General features: G+C 37.8%; 1 protein-coding gene across 1 annotated transcript in view; it reads left to right on the top strand.

Moving 5' to 3' along the window:
- LOC114657979 (EH domain-containing protein 1) overlaps positions 1-26,848 on the top strand; it is a 92,632-nt gene extending 65,784 nt beyond the window's left edge. The window contains exons 3-6 of the mRNA XM_028809985.2: positions 4,940-5,352; positions 19,587-19,751; positions 23,931-24,454; positions 26,576-26,848. Of these exons, the coding sequence (XP_028665818.1) occupies positions 4,940-5,352; positions 19,587-19,751; positions 23,931-24,454; positions 26,576-26,591 (1,118 nt within the window). The 3' untranslated portion in view covers positions 26,592-26,848. The remainder of the gene's footprint in view (positions 1-4,939; positions 5,353-19,586; positions 19,752-23,930; positions 24,455-26,575) is intronic.
- Positions 26,849-27,424: the final 576 nt, after the last annotated feature.

Below are 27,424 nucleotides of genomic sequence, written 5' to 3'. Positions count from 1 at the left end.
AGAATATAAACGATCGATATTGGCTGCAGTATTACAATAAATCAAATGTATGCAATATTATTTCAGGCAATAATAGGTGATTACCAGGTGTTGTAGAGATGGGCAAGAACAATGCTTGTTTCACATCAGTCACAGCCTTGGTGCTGAAATACAGTACTAAACAAGCAAGGAATGTAGTTAAAAGCAAGATTTATAAGCTAATTAAAATGTTGGCTGAGGAAACGTCTATATCTTTTGTGGCTTAAGTGGACCTGTCACAAACAAATATTTTAAAATGCATGCAAAAATTGGGCTTGCCTCAAGAGTGGACATTCTTCCTCAGTATGAATTTAAAAAAAGAAAAAAGTTCACCAGTCTCATAAAAACTAGTAGAAAATTTCTGAATGCAATTTCTTAAAAGTAAAACACAAAATGTGCAAATATATACACACAAAAGCAAATAAGAAATGTGGTTTTGTCAGTATATTAATGTCTTAAATGTAATGTCTTTGTGCTGTGTGGCTCGGCCTGATTGGTCAGCCGATGTAAATGGGAAGGTAATAGAGCCATGATTGTGTTGCGTTTGGTTGTCAGTGGTGGCAGCGTGACAAATTGAGAGAGGTTATGTCCACGTGATTACATTTTCATTTAAAAGTAACAATTTTAAACAAAAATTATCTCCATCTGTCACATCAAGTATCTATACCCATACTAAAATGACCAAAACTGCATATAGCCTTTCACATAGCCGTTCACCTACAGTATCTCACAAAAGTGAGTATACCCCTCACATTTTTGTAAATATATTATTGTATCTTTTCATGGGACAACACTATAGATATGACACTTTGGTACAATGTAGTCAGTGTACAGCTTGTATAACACTGTAAATTTGTTGTCCCCTAAAAATAACAACACACAGCCATTAATGTCGAAACTGCTGGCAACAAAAGTGAGCACAACCCTAAGTGAAAAATGTCCATATTGTGCCCAATTAGCCATTTTCCCTCCCTGGTGTCATGTGACTTGTTAGTGTTACAAGATGTCAGGTGTGAATGGGGAGCAGGTGTGTTAAATTTGGTGTTATCGCTCTCACACTCTCTCATACTGGTCACTGGAAGTTCAACATGGCACCTCATGGCAAAGAACTCTGAGGATCTGAAAAAAAGTGCAGAAATGAGTATTTAAAGCTAGTGAGTCCTAGAGTTACAGCCATGTTTTATTACCCTTTTCTCACGTGTGTATTGAGTGTGCTGTTCTGTTTTATTTTATAGTTACCGTTTTTATACCATTACATCAAAGCATGTCATGCTTTTTTTGATATGGTTTATCTTTTAGTCAAAAAAAGTCACACATGCTATCTGTGTTTTTAAGCCATCTAATGTGAACAGTATTTATGGGGGTCCACTGTCATTTTAAATCAGCAAAGATGATTTGACACAGTTAAAGTGACAACTGCTGCAAAATGCAGTAAACATTCTCAAATTAAAGTTCAAAGCATTGCTTCTGTGATAGAGAATATTTCTGTACTACAAACCTGATGAACATTTAAAATTTTCGATAATACCCGTTTTTAATTGCATCCTGTACATTCACTACATGTGCTCCTCAACCACTAGTGTGATTTGGAAGCATTATCACTAGTAAAATCAGCCCTGCATATCATGAAACAGGTGTCTTTGTGAAAGGTTATGATTAGAACAGAATTTTTCAAAAGAAGCATGCTGTTAAGATTAAATACTGGAAAATACCATAACAGTTCTAATATGAGATACATAAACTGGAAGAGATGCTAGGTTTCCTTTCCATGATCATAATACAGGTAAAGATTCAGAGATGTTTGATTCATTCCACACACACACTTGTAAAATATAGCTACATTTAAAATGATATTCAAAATTTATTTGTAGTTTGGTTGCAATTAATACAGCTGATTTACAGCACTGGGCACATGTACTATAAAGATAAAGTCCACTATGTTATAAATGTTAGTTAAAAGTTACAAATATTAAGTATTTTAAGTATACCTTACATCAGGTTGATTAAAACAGAAGGCCACTGTACTAGAAAGCCCCCAAGAGTCACACTCCCATACTAATACATTCAGATGTCAAAATAAAAATAAATGTAATGGTATTCTGTTCCCCAAGGGATGTCAAAGGGTCTTGCTGCAGCTACATTTATACAACAATAGGTTAATGGAAGGAATAGCAGAATTAGGGAGCACTGTGTCATTTTGTGGTTGTGATGGGGACAATAGTAAATGTAAAAAAGTGGACTATTAAAACATCCTAACTTATTAAAAATAAAGCACTTGTAGCCACATTCAGCCGCGCTGCTAAATGAATTAAAACATAATCCCTTTACAACTGTTCTTTCTTTGATTTTAATAATACATGTCATTAGGTTATCTCAGTTGTAAATCAAAATAACTATTTCTTAAGCAAAATTATTTAGTGGTGGTATTGCTATTAAAGAATGAGAAAGAGATGGTCCACTGACTTATAAAGAAAAGACAGTAGTCACACCTTATCAAATAAATGGAGAATTGGTTGATGTTTTAGAATACAGGTTGATGATAAATTAAGATTTAATGATTGTGCTTAAGGAGAAAAAAACAATTTGACTCTTGACATATCTCATGTATCAATGCTGCATTTACAGCTGTTCTACTCACTTACTTTGTAGAATATTCTATTGTATGTTTTCATCTATCCATGCATTGTTAACATAAATTTCCAAATATCTTTTTATGATATCATCCCTGTTTGCATATGGATCTTGTAATCTCAGCCTAATTCCAGTACACTAAATTAAATGTGCAGTAAAATAAAAATGCTTGTAAAATTACTTTTTATTTGTATTTATTTATTTATTTTTCCCACCTTCATCCAGCTCAAAAGTTAGAACTGTTACTTTTGATTATCATTAGAAATTTGAGTGTGAGTGTGCATGCCTGCATTGGATCTTTACATTTGGGATTGACACTTAACGCCTTTTTCTTAACGCAGGGAAAAAACTCCAGTACAGTTAGAATTATATATCCAAAAGTATTACATATTTATATATCCATCCCTATTCTAAACTAGCTTTATCCTGAACAGGGCTGTGGGGGAGCTGGAGCCTATCCCAGCAAGGACTGGGAGCAAGACCAGATCAATCCATGTACAGAGCACCACTCGATACTAGGGCCAATGTAGCATCACCAATTCACCTAACCTTCATGGACGTGAACCCTGGTCTGTTTTTAATATATATGTATTTATGTCTGGATAGAACTGTGCTTTGACTCATGTGGTATACAGCAGACAATGGACATTGTGTTGTAGTTGGGCGTTTTTTACAGGTCAGTTTGTTAATATTATTGGAATTTTAATCTAACATGGATCTGGCTTTAAAATTGGAAGACAAGATACTGAATCTGAAGTTTTAAATTTCCTTGTTAGTTTCACGCATTCAAAACATTTTGTAATATGTAGAACAGTTCTTTTGAATTGTTGGCATTATTTGCTTGTATTTTTACTTCTTGTTTAACAAGACATTTTGCTAAGGGACAGGTTTTGTTTGATCCATTTAATGAATACTTGTTGGAATGCTTAGGAATAGGAGTGCTTCCTGGTGAGACTGGCACTGGGTTAGCGTGACCTAAACTTTGTAAAGGAAGCATTCAGCAAACAGTCAAATCACTTACATCCAAGGCTACAGGCCAGCGATTACAGGTTTTGAGTCTTTATTCATTTTTATTTGACAGATTTATTTCTTTATTGATATAAGCTTGGTGACCTTATTAAGAAAAATGTAAGCTTTTGTACTTTTGATGACATTTCAACTGTTTTTTCTCTGCATTTGTTGTTTGTCTCATTAAAGCTTGCGTGCCTATCTTGTTTCCAGTAAGAAAATGAAACTTCCTCTCTACCTGTTAATGGGTAGAAACAATATACATTTTGGATATTTTGCGTACCTTATCTCAAAAATCTAAAATGCATGTATGCCTTTTTTATCCACTTCCTTGCTACTCCACTGGGGATTTCCTATTGTTTAATCTTTACAGATGTTTTTGTAATCATCACTTTGAACTTCCCAAAGTTATTCATCTACTTCAGGGATTCCCATCTCCAGTTCTATGAATATTTTTAATTGAAAGTTGTTGGGTTTTTTTTTTTTCTTTTTCCAGAATACTTCAGTTTTTAATCATTGACTATTTCTTGAAAATGTCAAGAGACAGGATTTTGAGACTCAACAGTGAAATAACACTTGAAACCCCTCGAAGAAAGCCATGTTGTGCAGTCTTGTTCTTATGGGAGAGTCATGAACCAATGCATTTACCAAGTTGACAGAGATCTGTTTATCTGATGTTCTGTGTTGTTTTTGAAGAATTATACAGTCTGATTTTTGGGTGAATTGTCTTGAGTGTTCTTCATTTGCAAATAATTCTTTACATTTTAAAAAGACAGACTTCAAATTTTCTGGAAATGGCAATATTGCCCATCTTGGACTTATAAAGCAGCATTAATTAATTTTCCGGAATCACTGTTCTCAGAAGAGTTTTTGTTTTTTTCTTTTCTTTTTCTTATCTCTCTCACTCACTCTCTCTGAGCTGAACTTGCAGGGATTACAGCCACACATTCAGAGATTGGGAGGTGAGTGTGTGAAGTATGTTGATACATAGACACTGTTTTGGCCAGACACCAAAATATCTGGCCATAATAATCAAGAACCAGACCCTCCAGGCTGCAGAGATATGTATATTTCTATTTTTAGTCATTCCTCACTTGTGTGTATTTCACTTTTCATTAACAATATATAAGGCATGTTAACCTATTCATTTTCTGCAAAACACACATTTTGCAAATATAAAACATGTTGGGATGGGGCATCTCCTCCACTCAAATATCCAAGACTTTAACAAAATAATATTTCTGTGTAAATAATTTGAGTTTTCCTTATTTTCTGACTACAGGTTATGACTTTGCAGCAGTGCTGGAGTGGTTTGCAGAACGAGTGGATCGCATCATTCTGCTATTTGACGCTCACAAGCTGGATATTTCAGATGAATTTTCAGAGGTGATTAAAGGCCTGAAAAACCATGAGGACAAAATCCGGGTGGTGCTAAACAAGGCAGATCAGATTGAAACACAGCAGCTAATGCGAGTGTATGGTGCACTCATGTGGTCATTAGGAAAGATCATCAATACACCTGAGGTGGTGCGTGTCTACATTGGCTCCTTCTGGTCCCACCCACTGCTAATCCCAGACAACCGAAAGCTGTTTGAAGCAGAAGAACAAGATCTCTTCAAGGACATCCAGGGACTACCTCGCAATGCCGCTCTCCGTAAACTGAATGATCTCATCAAACGTGCCAGGCTTGCTAAGGTAAATATGAAGGTTTTGCATTGCTACACTCACTACAAAATGTTTTTTGTAATATATTTTTGGTGTTCACATAAATGGTAAAAAGTGATTTTTTTCCAGTGGGTTACATAAACACAAGTTACATACATGGTGCAATTTTGATTATGCACAGTAATCAGGGCTGATTGATGTCTTCTTGTAAGCACTGGCCAATACTACTGCATGGTTCTGCTGGAACATACAGTATTTAGGAAGCTACTATTAAAATATAAAAAAATGATAATGTAATATTTTATCATTATCTCAATGTATAATACAAACAGGTGAACTGTTAGAACCGTTCTGCATACTCCATAAATCAGTTGGAGGAACTGCCAGTGAATTAGAGCATACCCATCCATACAAAAGCTGGTACTAATACAAGCACTACACATAGACATACAGTGGCCCTCTATAACTTTTAACACAAAGACACACTTTCCTTGATTCCTCCATTCTACAGTTTAAAATCAAACAATTCAGATGTAAGTAAAGTATACATTGCAGACATTCATTTAAGGATATTTACATACATTGCGGTCACAGCATACAGAAATGACAACACTTTTTACACATGTTCAACCCACTTATACAAGTGTTTGTGATTACTCAGGTGTGTTTCATTGCTTCATTAGTCCAGACGTATGATACCTGGGCTTGTTTCTACCTGTGAAGAGAATTATTTGTGTTTTGTTTTGTGTATTGTATTTACCCAATTTTTGTCACCCACTGCACACCCAACCTACCTGGAAAGGGGTTCTCTCTCTGAATTACCTTTCCCAAGATGATTTCCCCATTATGAAGCTGAAAAACAAGAATAAAACCATTGGAGACCTTGATGAAAACTATAGCATTACCTGAATCAACTGTCTGGAGTATTCTTAAGAAGAAAGAACACACTGGTGTGGTTGGCAATTGCAAATTGACTAGTAGGCCAAGCAATGCTGCCACTGCCAATAACAGAAGAATCCTCACTATGGTAAAGTAAAAGCCCCAAACTCCTGTCTGGCAGATTACAAACAGTCTTCAGGAGGCAGATGAGTATGTGTCAGAGACTATTATCTGCAGAAGACTTTCATGAACAGAAGTAAAGGGGCCACACTGCAAGATGCAAACCACTAGTTAGCCACAAAAACAAGATGGCCAGATTAGTATTTAAAAGAGCCACAAGAATTCTGGAAAAAGGTCTTGTGAACAGATGAGACAAAAGTTAGCCTGTGTCAGTGTGATGGCATGAGCAAAGTGTGTAACGGCCGACCCCTTACCCAGCCAGGAGCTACACTACCGAGACCTGTGGCCTGGATAAATTCCTGAGATGAATCTACATATACCAAGCCGTACCTCTAACAAATAATATTTTCCCCTCAATCAATGGTTTAAACACAAGAACACAAAAGCAGGTATGTCAAATAAGTGAATATATTAAATGGAACACAATAACAAAACACTACTGCACATTTCCCACGTAGAAAAAATATATATATATGTATATCCCTCCACCAAAGCAGCAACGTGAAAACACCATATATACAATAACAAACCCTCCCTTGCCCCTGTAACATATAACAAACACAACACAAATAACAACAATGGATGAATACAGAAATGACATTGATCATGAACTTGAGTCCGGGTATATTACTGTCCTGAATACGGATGACTGGTCAACAAAGAATGGATGTGTTTGAATCTCCCAGAAAAATGGAACAATCTCACCGTGTTTCTTCGGCTTGTGGTGGATAATGAAGTCCAACCCCGGGGTCTCTGGCAATGATTGAACTGAAGTAAATCCAGCGGAATGAAAAACAAACTGGATACAAAAGCGTGTTATGAAAAATAGCAGGTAATGGTGGTTCGTTGTAATAAAATGAAATCTCCGTCTTTCTCCTTCCTCCTCTCTTTTCCCTTCTGATCGTTTAAATAGTAAAGAGCCGGATGTAATTGATTGTGAACAGGTGCTTTCCATCTTGGGGCTGCGATCTCTCTTCCTCATCCGTCCCCTCTGTATTTATGGGGACAACATTCACTGACGCACACATTATAAACAGCAAACAGTACGATGGAAACAAAACACACTCAGCACATACATTGAAAACACTATTACTATGTAGCCCTGCTACAAGTGTGGAGATGAAAAGGAACTTCCCTAGATCTAAAGCATACCAGCTCATGTGTTAAACATAGTGGTCAGGGTGTTACGACTTGGGAAAGTATGGTGCCATAGGTACTGGCACACTTCTCTTCATTGATGATGGAACTGCTGACGGCAGTGGCATGATGAATTCTGAATACTATAGAAACATCTGCTCAAGCTCCAGTAAATACCTCCAAACTCATTGGATGGCATTTCATCCTACAAGAATATAATGACCCTAAAAATACTGTACTTCAAAGCTAAAAAATGGAAAATTCTTGAAAGGCCAAGTCAGTCACCCAATTTAAATCCAGTTGAGCATGCCTTCTGTATGCTGAAGACAACACTTAAGGGCACAAACCCCAGAAGCAAGCAGGAGCTGAAGATGGCTGCATTAGAAGCTTGGCAGAGCATCACAAGAGACGATATTCAGCACTTGGTGATGTTTATGAATCACAGACATCAACCAGTCATTACATGCAAAAGATATGCAACAAAGTACTAAATATGACTGCTTTCATATACTGTACCTGCCATTGCTATGTCCCAAACATTACGATGCCCAGAAATGGAGTGACCACGTAGAAAAAGTATTGTCATATTTACACGGTGTGACCGAAATATAAGCAAATACTTTTAAATTTAGTCTGCAATGTGCAATTTACTCACATCTGAATTGTCTGATTTGTAATTTTAAAGTGTGCAGTGGAGGAGTAAATGAAAGAAAAATGTGTCTTTGTTCCAAACAGGCTCTCACTATACAGTGGCCTTGATACTATGAAGATATTTATGCGCAAAGTAATATTTAATCTCTTGATCAGTGTTATCTGCTGAGGTAAAGTCCAAAAGAATGTTTTGTTTCAGCATGGCATTTGCAGGTGCTTAATATTTTATAGATTAAAGTCTCCAACTTGGCTATTGCATGCTGGCAGATTTTTCTGTCAATTTTCTGTGCAGTGTGTGGCCTTTGTCACACTTCAGATAGTTATGTTGATTAAAACAGACAACAGTGCAGGTTGGTCTTCACTTTGAATTCAACCAATCTGTTAATGTTTCTTTTATGTACATTGACATGCAAATGTTTGGGCATCCTTGCTTAAATTGTCTGTTACTGTAAATAATTAAGAGAGCATAAGATGAACTGCTCACAAAAAGGCATAAAGTTAAACATTTCTTTTCAGGTTTTTATGCAGGATTAGTGTATTTTTTGTTTTGTTTTGTTTTGCACGATTGTGCAGAGAAAAAAGGAAAGGAGCACCATGCAAAAGTTTGGGCACCCAATATATTTGAGGTCTCCGATAACCTTCACCAAGGTCTCAGACCTTCATTAGCCAATTAGGACTATGGCTTGTTCACAGTCATCATTAGGAAATCCCAGGTGATGCAAATTGCAAAGCTGCATAAATTCTCTAACATACAACAATCAGGAGCCATGGGGACCTCTAAGCAGCTGCCTACCTCTCTAAAAAATAAAAAATAGATGCTTACAAAGGAGGAGAAGGCTACAAGAACATAGCAAGGTGTTTTCAGGTAACTGTTTCCTCAGTTCATAATGTTATTAAGAAATGGCAGTTAAGAGGAACGGTGGAGGTCAAGTTGAGGTCTACAAGGCCAAGAAAACCTTTTGATAGAGCTGCTCATTGGATTGCTAGAAAGGCAAATAAAAACCCAGTTTGACTGCAAAAGACCTTCAGGAAAATTTAAGACTCTGGAGTGGTGGTGCACTATTTTGTTGTGCGGCAACACCTGAAGAAATATGACCTTCATGGTAGAATCAACAGAAGAAAACCTTTCTTGTGTCCTAGCCACAAAATTCAGTGCCTGAAATTTGTAAATGATCGTCTAAATACACCATATGCATTTTGGTCACAAGTCCTGTAGACTGATGAAGTCAAAATAGAACTTTTAGGCCACAAGGTATTTTTGGAAAAAAAAAGTGTGCTGAATTCCAGGAAAACAATACCTCTCAAACTGTTAAGCATGGGGGCGAATCGATCATGCTTTGAGCTTGTGTTACAGTAGGTAGCACAGGGAACATGGCATTGGTAGAGGGAAGAATGGATTCAAATAAATACCAACAAACTCTAGAAGCAAACATCAACTTTTTTTTACAGATGGCGTGAAGTTAAAAAGAGGATGGGTCCTATAACAAGATAATGAGCCCAAATACACCTCAAAATCTACAATGGAATACCTCAAGAGGTGCAAGCTGATGGTTTTGCCATGGCCGTCACAGTTCCCTAACCTAAGCATCATTGAAAATCTGTGGATAGGTCTCAAAAGAGCAGTGCATGCAAGATGGCCCAATAAGCTTGCAGAATTAGAAGACTTTTGCAAGGATGAAGGGTGAAAATAAACTAAGTAAGAAATGAAAGACTCTTAGCTGGCTACAAAAAGCGTTTACAAGCTATGATACTCTCCGAAGGGTGTGTTACTAAGTACTGACCATGTCTGGGGCCCAAATTTTTGCTTCAGGCCCATTTCATTTTTTGATATTTTGTACCTGTGAATGATAGAAATAAAAATGTGATGTTGCTTGAAACATTAAAGAAATGTTTCATCTTTAACTTTATGTCTTTTGATCAGTTCATGTTCTGCTCACGTAACTATTCAAACTAACAGCCATTTTAAGCAGTGGTGCCCAAACGTTTGTACTTTGTTTGCCACTGTATAGTATAGTCTTTTAAGTAAACATGTAGTTTAGACCTGAAAACTTGCAGAACAAGCTTTAGCTCCTTGGCCTTCAGAATATTATATCTGTGTTGTGGCACATTTAAATAAACATTCTTCTTGCGCAGAAAAAAAAAAAAATCTTTATATGGTTATTTTTATGTGTCACCAGCTTTCACCTTGGCACTTCACTGCCCTTGCCTGTCAGCTTGCTCAGTGATTGGTATTTATGAATTATTTATTCCTTCTTCTGTTCCCTGTTAGGCATCTGGTTTCAGCAGCAGTTAGTAGCTTTTGTGCACTTTTTTTGGATCACTGTTTTTTGTTATTTGCAAAGGGTTTAGGATGTGTACCACCACACACTATACTACACATAGGGATGAATAGTAAGAAGGAATAACTCTCAAGTACAGTAACAGAAAAAATAAAATGCCTAAGCACCATTTCTGACTCTGCTTCCCCAGTGCAAGTTGCTTCACTACTCAATCTTTTATGTCTTCCTTGCTATGTACAGTATTCCTCCTGGGTTTTTCCCTAACACGAGCCTCATTTTGCCATAGGCTACCAAGCTAGTAGTCCCTACTCTTAATACTCAGAGCAGCTTGGCTTGATTGCAGCACAAAAACTCTGCTATTCCAGATTATATGTTCCTGCCTTGTGCCCTGTGCTTGCTGGAAAATGGTTATGGTATGGTGTGTAGGTTCATGTAGGTGGCCTTAGCTGCTGCTGTTTCATTTAAAGAGTCACGTTAAAGTCCTGCATTGCCTACAGGAGCATTCTAATTAAGATGTTTAACAGTTTCTATTGAGTGTTGTAGATGCCACAGGGGCTGGATGGGCATTCTGGCCAGAAGAGGGGATGGTTCCTTACCCAGACGGGAGGCTTCTAACAGGCATCCCAGCCAGGGAAGAGAAAGGGATCAGACCTGGAAGAGAGGGCCAGATAGGATGAACAGAGAGCCCACTGTAACTGTACGATGTCGCTGGGGACTGTTTACTCCCCCAGCATGTTAGATAACAGCAGCCCTGGATAGTGGTGCCCAGTATGGAACCAGTACCTCATTTGGGAAGTGTAGTCTGTCAACACAGCTGTGGGGCTCTTCAGGGAGATGCGTCACCTAAAATGGGACTTCTGTATGACCCGGAAGTACTTCCATTGGGCAGTGGCCCTGGTACTGGAAGAACTCCCGGGTCCGTAATAAAAGGGACTCTACTCTCTTGTCCAGATGACCAGGGAGGAAGAAAGGCAACACTCAACTGGAGGAGGGCAGTGCAGTGGTAAGAATTGGAAGGAGAGAGAAACCTGTGCTTGTGCTACTGTAGAAGGACTTTGGGTTGAATAAACCATCCTTTATTTGCACTCGGGACTCTTGGTGTGTTCTTGTTGGGGGTTTGGGCCATTGATGCGCTGGTTTCCTTCAGTGTGTGTGGTCAATTTTTTTTTTTTTGTGAGATAATGTTGGCAGTGCATGTAGTATTCTCTTCTGTGCATTTTTCTGTTACGTAGTCAGGTAGGTATGTAGAAAATGTATTTGTAAGAAAATGAACAACCATAAATATTACGTAATTAATTTCTTGCATGCCATACTTTTAACACATTCTTTAAATCATTTTTAAGCATTCCAAAGATACATACAGGTTTGATTGACTGGTAATTGGCATAATGTGAGCACCTGAGCAAGTGTGTCCTGTAATAGACTAATGCCCAAACAAGGGTTTGCTACTCTTTTGCAAAAGTACTGATGTACGGGACTACAGCCTATCCCAACTCTGTATTAGGTTATGCGAGACAGCAAATGAACAAATTAATGAATGCAGAGAACAAGTTATGGCTGTGACCAAGACTAAAGCCCTGCTGAACCTAATTTCTTTAGTATATGTTGTGGCCACCAGGGGGCGCACCAGCTTCCCAAACACACGACACAACAAACACAAGTCCACCACAACACACATTTTTATTTAGGTGTGGGAAATGCACTTTTCGCTTCGCACCTACACAACACAGTATAAAGCACATGCCCAGTCAAAAAAACAGTACTCCGCACTTTGTGTCTTCACTCTCTGTCTTCTCTCTCCTTCCGCCTCTACTCCTCCTCCTGACTCTGGCTTACCAAGTGAAGTGAAGCGGTCCCTTTTATGCTGCACCTGGGAGTACTTCAAGTGGCCCATCAGCATTATCTGGAAGTACTCCAAGGTGTGGTGGATACCCAGAGTAGGGCTCTGCAGCTCCCCCTGGCAGTCCCCGTGGAATCCAACAGGTTTGTGCCAAACTCCATCTCCCTTGGAGCCCTGCGAGAAACAAGGCACCGCTACAACCCAAGGGGACTGCCATCTACTGCTCTGGGGAGGCAGTGTCCTGTGCACATCTGTTCCCCCATTCCTTCAAGTATATCAGCCTAACGGCCGGGAAAGGTCCCCAGCCGTCTGTCACAACGTATAACAATGGCTATCTTTAAGGAATCCCAGGTATATTAAATATATTCAAAATGAACTGTGAAACTACCAGAGTTTGTGAACGGCCTGTCTGCAATAAAGTTCAAGAGCAGGTTTTTGGTTTCATTTTTGAGAAAATATCAGTAGTACAATTTCATGGCCTTTTATTAACATGGTTATTCAGGATGTGTAAGCAGATTAAAAAAGGTAACAATGTTTTTACTTTATTATTAATCTGAAAAATCATTGCTAATGATGTTCAGTACAATACCTTCTACCAGTTCTGTTTTTTAAGTTGATTATCAGAGGATCTAAACAAAAGTATTATTGTTTAAATATTTACCTATTCGTTTACAGTAGTAGTCACAATGGGGCATGTAAGGGACTTTCTTGTACTCTTTAATCATCATGATCTGTATGAATAGTTTTTTCTCCATTTTTTATGTAGTTCTCAGCCTTCTAATTTAAGTGAGCATGTAGTATCATAACACTAAATTGAATTCCAAAAGATCGGGTCACTTGACATCACAAGTAAAAAAACTGCAAAATTTAATAGCATTCACATGTAAAAATAAACCCCTGCAAGCATCCACTCTTTGGAAAAGGACCATGGCAAAATAACACCATCCACTTTCCAGAGATCTTAACAACACTGGACAACTTTAAGTCGACTACTTTATTGTAATGTGATGATCTGCTGTTGTACCTGTTTTCATATGTCTACATCCATGGCTAGAAAATACTGTAGTTGCTTAGACAAAAAGACAGTGCCACCAGCTGGCAGCAAGAAGAAATATGACTTAGTGCAGTAATGTAAGAATGAAAGGACAAATGTGTGTCAAAGATAACACGTCAGTGCAGATTAAGCAAAACTAATGTTAATGACCTCTGATTTACTGTTTACTGTAAACGTGTGCCGAATTTCCCCATACTGTTAGATTTTTTTTTGTGTGTGTGTGTGTGTGTGTGTGAGTGTGTGTGTGTGCGCATTCATGGGCAAATTGTTATGCAGTGTTTTAACTCAGTGATGCAATTAATTTGCGACGTACATGGAGAGATGCCATTAGGTTTGACTGAGTACAACTGGGTTTTAAATCCAAGGAAGTAAATGAGACTATTGTGTTTTAGTAATAGCATACCTGGAGAAAACTGTGACAGCTGCAGCACTCACCACAGAAGGATTGTATCAGTGACTTCAGAGCATAAATATGGAGTAACATCTTCACATTACTGTGGAAAAAAAAAAAATAAGTATGAACTCAACATAAAAAATGTGTCAAATAGCCTAACATACCCAAGCATGTGTCATAGAATGTTGTGGGCAAAAGTTTGGATCAAATGGTCCACTTATATTTCAGACAAAGGATATTAGAAAGTTGATGAAATCAAAAACTAGGCTGGTTTCATTGGAGGTAAAAGTTGGACTCAAATATTCCCCCCCAAAAAAAGGTAACAAGACATTGGCAGGAATAGTAAATTTGAAGTTTGGTGTATTTAGTATATTAAGGCATATGAAACGGTCAGTAGTTATTTCCAAGACATCAAGGACATTGCCAGTCAGGGAAGTTGTAATAATGATAAGATGAATAGCTGCTGCTACAAGCATGGTAATTGAATTTTCAATTATTTATTTTCAAAGTATAGCTAAGGGATAGGCAGTCAGTATTATCTTTTTAAAAATGAGCATATAAATTCTTGCTCATAAAAATTCTCAGTTCTAATTTTTGACAGGCTGTGACTTGGATATAAAGCACTGGGTGAATGCTAATACTTAAAAAAAAAAAAAAAAAAGCTTTTTGGGATAAGTTTGTTACTACAGTCATGAACAAATACCTTTTGTTCATAGGCAGTTATTTCTTATATGTGTTTAGGATGGGGATTTTTCTCAGTTTTGATAAATCGGCATATTTTGGGCTCCCACTGCTAATCACACAAGAAAGATATGAGAAAAGGTATTCAGAGGGTAGTAATGATTTTGTATATCATAGGATCTTGGTGCAGTCCTTTCTTGGGGAAAAGACTATACGTTTATGTCTCTGTTCACAGTGGCTGGAATAAGTGGAGTTTTTATGCAAACAGCCAGTATAATTACGGTACAAATGGGAAGCACTGAAGTTGGATAACACAAAGTAAGGCAGTATGTCCAGAACTACACAAATCATTATTAAACTTGCTGACAACCCAACAGTAGCTGGTCTGGTCAGTGTTTACCAAACATGATGCATCACCCCACAGCAAAAAGGTTCATCTTCTTGCTGAATGCTACAATAAGAACAATCTTTCTGCCTCAGAAAAACTGAGGGGCTGATTATGTATTTTGGAAGACTTGGAGTGGGTTGTGTGCCTATTAACATTAATGGAGTTACAGAAGTTTTAAATTTGTACGAGTCCATGTAACTGAAGATCTCCCATGATTCCTCCACACTACCTGTCTTGGTAAGAAATAACAGGTATGCCATCACTTTTTGACAAAACGTGAGGCAAGTCCATTTGTCTACCTGGATCCTCACTAATATCTGCAGATTTCAGAGCATCTTGATTAGCTGTAGTACAGTTGAGCATGGCAGCTGCAAAAGGGCAAAATGCAAGGCCCTGCAACAGGCAGGTAAAGCCTCCCATTACAACACTAGAGCCATGTTACCATCTATACTGGACATTATGACGAGATGCCTGGTGAATGCACTTTCCATCATCTCAGATCTCACATATCCCTACAAGAAACTTACTTCCATCAACCACCACCATCCAGCAAACTCTATTGAAGAAACGGCTTGCACTGGGCCCAAGACTCTATTAAGTAAGCACTCACATTCTCAATCATATTGCATTATGAGTTCACATACTTTAGCTAATGTATGTATATTGTCTAATTGCTACTTGTTCTGCTATTTCTCGTACAACTAAGATTATATCTGACATTTATATTTTTAGTTTAATGCTAGTGCACATTTGTTGATGTGTAGTGTTACTATTTATTGTCAGTGCTTCAATTAGTTATCTATGTCGGCAACACAAGGAGTAGTAACAAGAAATACTTTCGAATGTGCTTTAAGGTATAATGAAAATGAGTCGAATTTGATATATGAGCACTGAATAAATAAGGTATTTGTTTCTCCCAGCTGTCAGAATCTTTCTTCTTTGAATGGTCCAGTAGTCTGTACTCTCTGCAGCCATCCACACGTTGCCATTTGTTTTGAAATTACATTCAAAAGTCACTTTAACTTTTATAATACTATATGTATATGTTCTCTTCATTGCTGTTAAAAACCTGTGCCACATGGGTTTCATGGAATGATAATCACTTCCTGATGCTGGCCACGCCCAATTGTTTTTTACCACATCCGTTCTGCCACATGATACAGTTAACTTCCTATATGGGGATGTTACAAGATTGCATACCTAGCCTTTTCTAGCTTTGACGCTAAGCAAAGGCCTGTCACCATATACAGTATAAAGTGGGTGGTAGTTTGGCAACTAACTGCCTGTACAGTAGTCTTAGTATATGTTTGAGCTCTACGTCCATGGAGGATGGTCTCAGGGCTCATTGATAGTATGTTATCTTCTTGTTTCAAATTAAATGCTGGCCTGCACAAATGCAAAGATAAGAAGTCATCAATATGAAATGCTTTAAAAAAAACTGAGTGCACCTATCAGCTGGGTTCATTTATGGTGACCACTTTAAAGCATTGCATAAATCAGATTTCCTTAAGAGGCAATGGGCATGTAGAGCTTATTTTTTTGCTTGAGTGTACAGTTGAACAAACTAGAAGGTCCACAGCTAATAAAAATATGGGAACTACTGTGTGTAGGAAGAGCTTTCAGATTAAAATCTGCTCACTTTACTAATACAGTTTAGAGCAGGAAGTATTGCAAGCCATTTGCACATTTGTCATTTTCTTTAAAGCAGTTTTGCCATTTTCTTTAAAGCAAAAGAGAAACATGAATGTAGGATAAACTTCAAAGTACTTAAATTAGAATTGCTACAAAGTGTTAGTACAGTTGTTCTGTGGGAGTTTTGCTACTCAATGTAACTTGTTCCCAGTGTTCATTTCCTGTCTGGCATGCATTCTGTGTCAGATTTGCATGTTTCACATTGACCAGCCGCTGTCAGAATCAGTATACAGTACGTGTGAACATATTTGTTTGTTTGTTTATATTTTTGTTTTTTTTCTTTTCAGCACTGAACTGACAAGCCCATGTTGAAGGGTTTCCTGTCTTGCTCCCTTTGCCACTTTGGCTTCCAGGGACCTCTCTCTCTCTCTCTCTCTCAAATCCAATATCTTTCAGTCTGTCCACTTTTCACGAGAGAACTACGTAACGGATTTACATCGGGTGTTTTTTCTATAATTTGCTTGAACATTGAGCTATGTATCATAGTTCGCGTGCGGTACCGATTTATTTGTGTGAATCTGAGAGAGACAAAGTGGGCCGAGGGGAAGGGGCGGGGCCCTCCTCACTCACACGCTAGCCTCAAGGCATATCTTACATCTGCTTAGCTAGCGAACGAGAGTACTACTTAAGAGATTTAGATCTGGCTTTTTTCTAGAATTTGCTTGAACATTCCAATTAATTTTGCGACTTCTTTCATCACGCTAAGAATCATAGTTCGCATGCAGGAGTGATATATTCACATTAATCCAAAACAGAGGCTGCGGGCTGAGGGGAGGGTGAAGCGTGACATCAGGAGTAGGGAGGCAGGCAGGGCCCTCCTTGCTGTCCTGTTTCACTATTACGCAGGCGAAGCTGCGGGAGACAGCTAGTTTTTGATAAGCGTGCAGAAAATGCATGTCAAAAAACGCATCGCTGTGGGAACACTGATACTGATGGAATATAACATGATGAAAACTAACAATTTTTCATTGTAAGTATTTATGCAAAAAACTCTTGCCCTATACATGAGAAATTAAAAAAAAAAGAAATAATATTGCTTCATGGTCCTATTCTTTTTAAGCCCTTTTTACAATAGCAGGCCCATTGGGGTCAGGACCCACCTTTTCCCAGGTCTAGTATAACACAGATGAGCTTTCCACATTTCACTGTATTTTCTGAAAGCCAGTTTCCAAAATTTCTGAAAGGAAAACCACAATTTTTTCATTCTTGATATATGTAAGACAAGAAAATGTACTGTAAGCCTGACATGCTTTAAGAATAAGTGGAAATTTTTTTTAAATGAGCACTCAGGCTTCAGCAATAATTGTTTCCTGATTTAATAAGTGTTTTTTTTCCCCACATAAAAGTTCATAAATCAGTCTCTGTGGCACTGTGTCTCATTTGATCTTCTCCATGCATCCTCACATTAATTTTCAAATCTCTGGGTTTTTTTAAGCCGCACTGCAAAGCAGGCTGAGTTGGACTGGCACTGTCACAGTATGTGGAGTTGTAACACAAGCTGAAAAAGGTGGGGCCACTTCTTGAGTTGGTGTGCCAGCATGAAAAGAGTTGGGATGACCATGTCCTTTTGTTGGCATCTTGTTTGGGTTTGCATATTTTAACAGCTTGCACTGTTAAATTTAGTCACAGAGTGTTATATATAATGGGATCATCCATAGAAGACAGCCAAGCATAGAATACTTCTTTCATATATTCAGATATTTTAAAGTATATGTCAGAAAATATCTCTGTTTTTAGCTGACAAAGAGACTGACAGTGGGAGCAACACAATGTTTTAATTATAATAAAAGGCAATTCCTAATCTTTCATACACTATATTGCTAAAAGCTGTGAAAGTATTTATATTACTTTGATCTTGTAAGCCAAATAGGAGACTGAAAGTTGGCAGAATGTACTCGCATCACTTAGGGAAGAAAATGCAAGTATTTTTCCACATCAGCTTGCTTCCTTATCAGCTGCACTAGTGTCTTTGCACCTCTCTTTGCAGTTGCAGATGTTGTATACGTACAAAGAAGACATACCAAATTATACCTGAATCTCTTTATAGTATTGCATGTTTTAAGTGAGAGATTATGTAGTACCACTGGGCATGCTTTCTGTCATAATGCTGGAAGTGGTGCATGTGCAATGCAGTAAGCAGGGTCTAACCCCTACCCATTCTATCATGGTTTAGTCAGCGCATTACTTATTTAATTCCATGCTGTGCACTTCCTATTAACAAGCTGACTTTCAGAGTACCAAACATTTACAAATACATAGTTATCACAAAAGCCATCCTTCTATCCATATTTTAGCCCTTTAAGTCAAATATAGGGTATTGGGTGTTTGCACTTATTCCAGTAACATTAAATCCTAGGCAAGAACCAGCTCTGCATGGCATGGCAGCCCATTACAGTGGAACACACTCCTGTTACGTACCCCCATTCACATAGCCTAGACCAATTCAGAGACTTCAGTTAACAATACCTATTAATATATTAACAATTGGATATGGAAAGAAACCCAGAGGTGCATGATACAACATGCAATCTCTACAAAAACAGTGATCTGAGTTTCCTGTGTCAATGTGCTGTCCAAATTCTCATGCATTTGACTGCATGCATGTATATGTAGCACTGTACCATTTTCTAAGCCTGCTTAATTGTAAGCAGGGTCGTGGAGGGCTGGATCCTACCCTAGCAAGCATAAGGCAGTAGCAGGTACAGTCCCTGGACAGGCTGCCATCACAGGATGAACACACACACACACTAAGGCCGATTTAGCAAAGTCAATTCATCTAACCTGAATGTCTTTGGACTGTGCAAGGAAACCAGAACACCTGGAGGAAACCCAGCAAAACACAGGAAGAATATGCAAACTCCACTCGGGTGTATATGTAATGTATATGTATATTATAATTACTGTGTGTCCTTAAAGCTCTCAATAATTATATACTGTATATATGATGAGTTCATCATTTCCACTCAGATACAGCAAATTTATATCTTTTGGACTCTCTACCTGACTTCAGGGGAAATGCTGTGCTATACACAGAAGGATTCAAATTTTTATATTTATACTATTGAACGTGTCCATATCTTGCCCTACAGGTACATGCTCACATCATTAGCTCATTAAAGAAGGAGATGCCAAATGTATTTGGGAAGGACAACAAGAAAAAGGAACTAATTAACAATCTACAGGAGATTTACCACAAGATAGAGAAAGAGCAGCAGATATCACCGGGAGATTTTCCAAATATCAAGAAGATGCAGGTATGAACTGTATGTGTGTGTGTATATATGCATGTTTGAATTGTGCAACAATTAGTTCTATATGATTAATTTTTTATGACTGAGAGGAACCACCTTCAAATGTGAAACGCTGACTTAAGTGTTTTTTTATGAAAAGCAAAAGAAAACAGAACTGTAATTCAGAGAAAGTAGCATTATTTTATAGCAGCATTATAGCAGTGTCAGTACAAATACAAAATTGGGAAAGGTGTATAAAGAAGATTTCACAAAGCTCTAATGTCATTTACTTTTAGAAAAGCAACACATTGGCTACAAGTGTGTGGTGTTTTGCTTATCTATAATTAAGAATTATATAATTCTATAATTAAGAATAATGTTTGCCATTCATGAAAGATGAACTGCCTCGGCTATTCTCAAAAAATATCACTAGTGCAAGATTTACTTCTTTGTGATCTTCAGATATTACTATTTCACTCTTAACTTTAAGCATACAGGTATTTATTTTGTGTGTATATTTAGTTTTCTTCATTCTTACAGAGATGACAGTAACAAAGTAGCCAACCATAGAGCATGCACTTCTGTGAATTTGCTAAAGCATCTGTTTTAATACAATCATTGTGTGTGCGCTTATGCTTGCTGGGATAGGCTGCACCTCCTCACCAACCCTGCCCCAGAAATGGGTCAATGAATGGTGCCTTTCCTAAGCTTTACAAAAGGAACAGAAGCTCAGAAATAACTCTACAGGCAAAACTGGATAGAAATTATCAAAGCATTAATATCCAAATTAAAGATAAATACATTTAAGGCAAGTGTCTGCTCTACAACAAAAAAGAGTAAAATTCAAAGACTAGTGGACAATGAACAAATAACATTGTTTGATATGCAGAGCTTCACTAAGAATTACATTATAAACAAGTCATGGGTGGTAAACAGCTGTCAGAAAGTAAGAATTTTGCTGTAAGTTAAATGCCATCCTGAACTAATGGATTTTAATTTGCCTTTAAAAAATGAACAGTCAACAGGTCTCACTACTTTAGGGAGGTACTTCCAAAGCCCGGGTGCTTTGAAGGCTTTGTCACACATAGAGCACAGGTTAGTTAGAGGCACGATTTTGCAAATGACAATAGACAGTAGTGGGCAGATATGACAGTGGTAAAGCAGGCCACTGACATAGTCCACTGCAGTGTCATATAAACTCTGTTTATATGTTAGCAACAGGTTTTTACATTCTGTCCTGTGATGTTGCATTCGTGTGCTATCAGATAGACAGTAAATCCGAGTTTCCAAGTCGGAAATTCCATATAAATGTCCAGTAAACTATGAGTTATGAATCAAGACAATTCTGAGAAAACAAAGCTAGCCGATTTATGTGTTGTGATGTAATGCTGACCTTTCACCTTAGTCAAATGTGTAAAATTAAAAATATAATCTGGTCAGCCAGAAATGGAATTTTTGGTGCTCTCATTGTATTGAGAGTAAAGTAACAAATCAAAGGTAAGCTTGCATTTCTCTAAATAGTCTGGAAATTTATGTGAAGTAGGAAGGCGAAACATCACAAGTTGGGGCTTGGAATATTCCAATAGCTCATGATCACTGCATAGGTCACAGGGAGCCAGTGAGGACTGAACAGAAGAGGGATTGTATGCTCATTGTTGCAGGTCTGAGTGAGGACTCTTGCAGCAGAGTTTTTTGAACCAGTTGGAGCTGAGATAATACATAAGAAAGAACACTGCCAGTGGAGAGTTAAAGCAGTCAACATGATGTGGCAAAAGCCTTGGACGGGTCTCTTAGTATCAGAAAAAGACAAGAACAAGCAAATGAGGAATTTGTTGCAGTGGTGGAATTAAGAAACTTTACTAATGTGATTTATATGTGTTATTTAGGATGTAATTAAAAATGGTACAAAGGCTCTTCAGAACAGAATTATTATACTGTATAACCCTTTTCTAACTTACTCATTGCACATATATTAGACAGTGGGAACCAAGTCAACCACCCCAAATGTGTAGCATCCACCTGAATGATGCAACGCCAGCCATTCTTGTACCAGTACAATTCACCACACATTAGCTATGAGGTGGTAAAGAGGTCAGAGAGAGAGCGCCAGTAAGGCACAGTGGATGATTAGATAGCCAGAATAGACAAGATTGTGATAGGCAAAATACTTTAAACATCAGAAAGCACCCTGCTGTTTTCAAAAGATGCCATGGGGTCTTTTTTGACCACATTGAGTTAGGACCTTGCTTTATATCTCATCTGAAAGAGGGCACTAGTTTTTCCATCATAATCTCCCTATCACTACTTGGAGCATTGGGATCAACACACATACCATAGGATAAGTACCCCCAGATGTCCTCATGAACACCTCTTCTAGCAGCCACCCAAGCTTTTTCTAGATCGTCTTCTATCCAAGTACTGGAATGGGCCCAAACATGCTTAGCTTTAAGGGAATTACCTGTTATGAAATGCAGGTGGTATGAAGGTATGAGAAGATCATTGCCTAGATAGAGCACAGAAAATTTTTTTTTTTTTTTTTTAGGATGAGTTGAATGGACATTTAATTTTAAGAACTTGTGCCCCGTCCCATATTTAATTTTTGTGAGGCAAGTCATGACCTCCACAGGACAGAATATTGAATTACTTGTGCACCTAAAAAGACACTGAGCTTGCTGTTGCTTCGACGGACAAATACTTGCCTACCACTTAGGAAGGAAGGAAAGAGAAAAAAAGAATTAAGAGACACTGAGCCATTCTGGTTGGTTTTTTTTTTTTTCTTGGAAAATAAAATAAGTAACATCTGGACATTTCTGATGTAGGAAGAACAGTTCAATCTGTTAACAGAAAAATGGATTCCAAGCAAGAACATAATTTCAACAAAATCTGCACTTACAATTGTGCATCTGACAATGCAGGCATTCTGCGCTACAGAAATCTCAGTTTAACTGGCAATATTCTCATTGTTATGGGAGTAGCCACCTACTGTAGCTCATTAGCATGTCCTGAAAATCAAATGAAAATTAAACCGCCGCTTATTGGTTTATAAGTGTAATCTAATTCTGACCCCCCAGAACCCAGAGTCCTTTACTTGAAGCAGACTGACAAAAAGTCCATGTCATAGAATTTTTTTAACTCAATTTTCCCAACATGCAGTGTAGTCTCACCATACACGCATTTGACCTGGGATCTCATCTTTGTGTGGGTGACCCAAAAATGTGTGATGATTAATATTCATGTATTGGTGAACCTAAACCAGCCTATCAGCCTTCTCTTAAGCCCCAATATCCTCGCTTGCATGTTTGCTGTGTGTTTATTTTATTTGCCAGTAGGTCCAACAAAGCAATAAACTTTTGGTGAACTTTTTGTGAACACACCTTTGCTGAATGAGAAAATTTGGTTGTGCATTACCCACGTACAGGGTATATAGTTGCCATGTTCCAAGGAGCCACTTGCAAACAGTCTAAAGTTGCCAGACACCCTTCTGCTTTTTTCTCACTCACAAGCAGCTGGGACAGGGAAGTCACTTAACCATTGTAGCAACAATGCGCATCACTTTCAACTGATCAGAAATGTATCTTAGGAAAAGGCAACATGTTAAATGAAAAAGTGCTGCCCTTTTACCACCACCACGTGCATGTACATCATTGACTCAAGTGTCACTGCAAGAGTGCCACGCTTCGCTTATTGAAGATATCCCAATGCATGCTGGTGTTAAACTTTGATTTACAAGGCAGTGACAGAGTAAAAGCATGAAAAAGATCAGCAGTACCTCTTCATTTAGAGTAAAAATGTGTTTTTTGCTGTCTTATGGCCACTTGGTCCATATGGTTTAGATAGTAATGTAGTAATATCTTTTTTTTTGGCTTTAGGTATTGTGATGACCTCTACATCTGTTATAACTAATCCTGTACTTGTATTTCAGTTAATGCATTGTTGTTCACCACATACCTTTAGAGTTATAAAGGTCTGACATGATTTGTCCTTATTTCAGCACTTGAATCAACAACTGACATTTCAGTATGGAGTTGTAGACTTGTGATATCCACTGTGTGGCAGGTTTTATGTTCTGAAACATCTCGAAACTTAAATATTTCCTGTTGCTGTTGTTTCTTATTCTAGATACTGAATAACCTTAAGTTTTCAATGCATTTTAATGATTGTCTAAATATTAATAACTTTATTCAAATATTTAATTTCTGACAGGAGCTGTTGGCTGGGCAAGACTTTACTAAATTTCAGCCCTTAAAGCCCAAACTTATGGATACAGTGGATGACATGCTGAAATCTGACATTGCTCATTTGATGACAATGGTGCGACAGGAGGAAGCTGCTATGCCCAGCCAGTCAGTGAAAGGTGGTGCCTTTGATGGCACCATGAATGGCCCTTTTGGTCATGGATACGGAGAAGGTGCAGGAGAGGGAATCGATGATGTTGAATGGGTGGTAGCGAAGGACAAGCCTACATATGATGAAATCTTCTACACACTCTCTCCAGTCAATGGCAAAGTCACAGGTGCTAGTGCCAAAAAAGAGATGGTGAAGTCTAAGCTACCCAACGCAGTTCTTGGAAAAATATGGAAGCTGGCTGATGTAGACAAGGATGGCTTTTTGGATGATGAAGAGTTTGCTTTGGCAAACCATTTGATCAAAGTGAAGTTAGAAGGCCACGAGTTGCCGGCAGACCTTCCATCCCACCTGGTACCACCATCAAAACGAGGGACCCTAGCGTAAGCTTGGCCTTTGTTGTGTGCATGCATGATTTCGTGTGTGTGTGCATGGCAGAGAGAAGGAAGAGCAGGAACCCCTGACATAATAACTATTCTCAATTTTCTGAAGCCAATGGCAATGTCCATGGGGGACAATCTGACAGAAATGTCTTAAGCTTTCACGTTGCAGAATTTGATGTCGCAGCACATTAAAAAAATATTTGGCCTTAAATCTTGATACCTCATAATGTTACTTTTTTTTTTCCTTTTTTTAAAACCAAATCTGGGCTTCTCTTAAACCCTTCTTTGTTTTACAGTGATAACTCTTGGCTCACCAAACATTTTCTAACAATCTTCTTCCATACCTATAATGGATTTAACTTTTATTTATTATTATTGAGCAACCTGTGGGCTCAGTCCCCGCTTCCCTTCTCCATGCTTAATGAAATCAGAGGATTTCAGGTTAGGAATTAAGTTATTTTACTCATTCTATTCACAGAAATGCATGGCCAATAATATTGATGCTGTCCATATAGCAAATATTTGGAGCTTTCACTATGGGGTTTTCAGCTTTAGACTTTCATGTAACACGCAGTGCCTGAATTTAAAAAAAATCTACCTAGTTGCAGAAGCATCATTTGTGTGCTGAATTTTGCAGAAAATAAGACCAAAAATGTAAAATGTGAACTATACTTTTTGAAAACTCAAAACTTTTTAATTTTTACATTTCCAAAAATTCACCTCATTATGAATATCAGTTTGATGTAGTTTTTAAATGTCTCTTTGGCATGCTTTTTTGTTTTAATGAACCTCACTTCTTTAGAAACTCAAGTTCCTGTATCTGTACTGGGTATCACAGAGAATGCACCTTCAAGAATCTTTCCATGTTGATGTAAATTTATGACACATTTTCCCACTACCATCAGCCAGTCTTAGGTTTTGAACCAAATGCTCAATTGAATGGCACATTTCGTACGGTTATATTTTGAAGTGCCATGTTAGGAAGAGCATGGATGCGCTCACCAGTAGTTCTCGTCCTTGCAGAATCGCTGCATGTATTCTGGCAGTTAGTTGTTTGATGCAAATTTTCATTGCAAGTCACCCTCCAGGCCTTGTGCCAGCTGCTTCAGGCCATACCTATAACTTGTGTGTTGTGATATATTGACAAAACTTCAATAAAAAATTAAGCTCAGCAGCAAGTTCTTACTACCCCCTTTGGATGTGAGAAAGTAAAAATGAGAACAAGTGATCATGCATCAGAATGGATGTATAATACTCCTTGGACGTTTGGGAAATTTATGGCAGTATAATGTGAAGTAATAGCTCATTGTTTTGAAGAGAATAATTATAGTGTAAAATACAGATTTATTTTCCCCCACTTTTTATATTATTTATTTGCCTGTATCACATGTGATATTATGAAAGCGAAACACACTTTTTTTTTTTTTTTTTAGGGGCATATTAACTCCTAACTTTTTCACTCTTTTTAAAGTGTAAATTGTATCAATATTTAATAGCTTTATGATCTGTTTTGAAAGGCTTTTTCATAGGTGGGTGGGAAATAAAAATGCACTTGACTTGTGACCTGGAATTTAGAAAGAGTTCCAAATCCACTGCTTGTCACATTGCATTACTTTCTAGAAAAATATGGGGATTTAATATTACATTTCCCACTGTAACCTTCACCTTGATAATATGGGTGACATCTGGCTGACATGCAGCCCAAAATCACCACTATGTGATCCAAGTCAAGCTCCAGGACTTCTTTCTACTGATCACTTGGTCTCCATTTATACCGACTCAGGTTGATCATGTTGCAAGGGAAAAAACCCAACACCAAAGTATTTATACTGTATATTAACCTCTAAATCTTCCACTGAGTTATAATGTCTAAGAGTTTGTGTTGCTCAGTAGAAAATTTGCATTTGTTGTTTGTTATTGTGTCTTATTAAATTTGATTAATTTCTCCTACATGTGTCACATTTATTGATCAGATCTTGATTTTGCTGTATTTTGGTGAAATAACTGCATGCTTATATGGTTTGCAGTGGCCTGCCCTGGCTTTACAGTTTGTTTGCCTTCTCATTGCTTAAAATGTATTCCTTTTTCTCCCCCCCCACCCCCACCCCTTTTCTTCTACAGCAGAATCAGAAATTAGACTTGCGCAAAAAGCAACTGATTGAGTGCTCATGCCTTACCATACTATCTTTCAGCCCTAGAAACCTGCAGGCTTCTCTCACTGATGGTGAATGTTCCACTCATTTTTAAGAAATGTGACTCATTTTTGTAACATGTACATTTTTAAATGTTTGACTCACTTTTTTCATATTTGTATAATTGTTTATTTTGAATGTCTACTATCATTACCTTACACTGCTTCTGAAGAAAAGTCAATAAAACTGAACTTGTCCTGGCTTTGAAGTTACTTATTTTATGGTGGACTTAATATGCAGCCTAAATGTAAAGCAGGGCAAAGAAGTTGATTTTTCTATATAATTACAATTGATTCACACTCGGACTGCCGTGCTTACGTAATATCCAGTTAGGATACAGTAAGGCTTGGCAGAATATTAGCCTGTTACCCTCTGCAAAGCACCACCTTCTTTGAAGAATGAGACTAAGTGGTCAGTCTGTCCCAAGAGCTTCACAACACTGATTCATGCCACGTATGTGGCTGTTTTGTCTTCACATAAAGGCACTCTTTTCATATTCAAATTTCCTGTATTTGTTATAATATAAACACCTGGGGAAAGACCAATCACCCTGAAACTGCAAAGCTTCTTTTGAAAGTTGGAGTTTTATCAGTTCATTTTTTACCCACCTAACCTAGGCCTTTGCAATTTCCATTTTTTTCACAAAAAGGATCTTATTAAATCTTAATCCTATGGCCAGGGAAACCTTTTAAATATTAGAAAGGATTTTGCTTTTCCCAGCTGTGCATTTATTTAATCTTTTTTTTCCTGTACAGAGTCATGGGGAGATGTGGTTTAT

This window comes from Erpetoichthys calabaricus, chromosome 1 (genome assembly GCF_900747795.2).
Source record: "Erpetoichthys calabaricus chromosome 1, fErpCal1.3, whole genome shotgun sequence".
NCBI lineage: Eukaryota > Metazoa > Chordata > Cladistia > Polypteriformes > Polypteridae > Erpetoichthys > Erpetoichthys calabaricus.
This window is presented reverse-complemented; position numbering and strand designations above follow the sequence as displayed.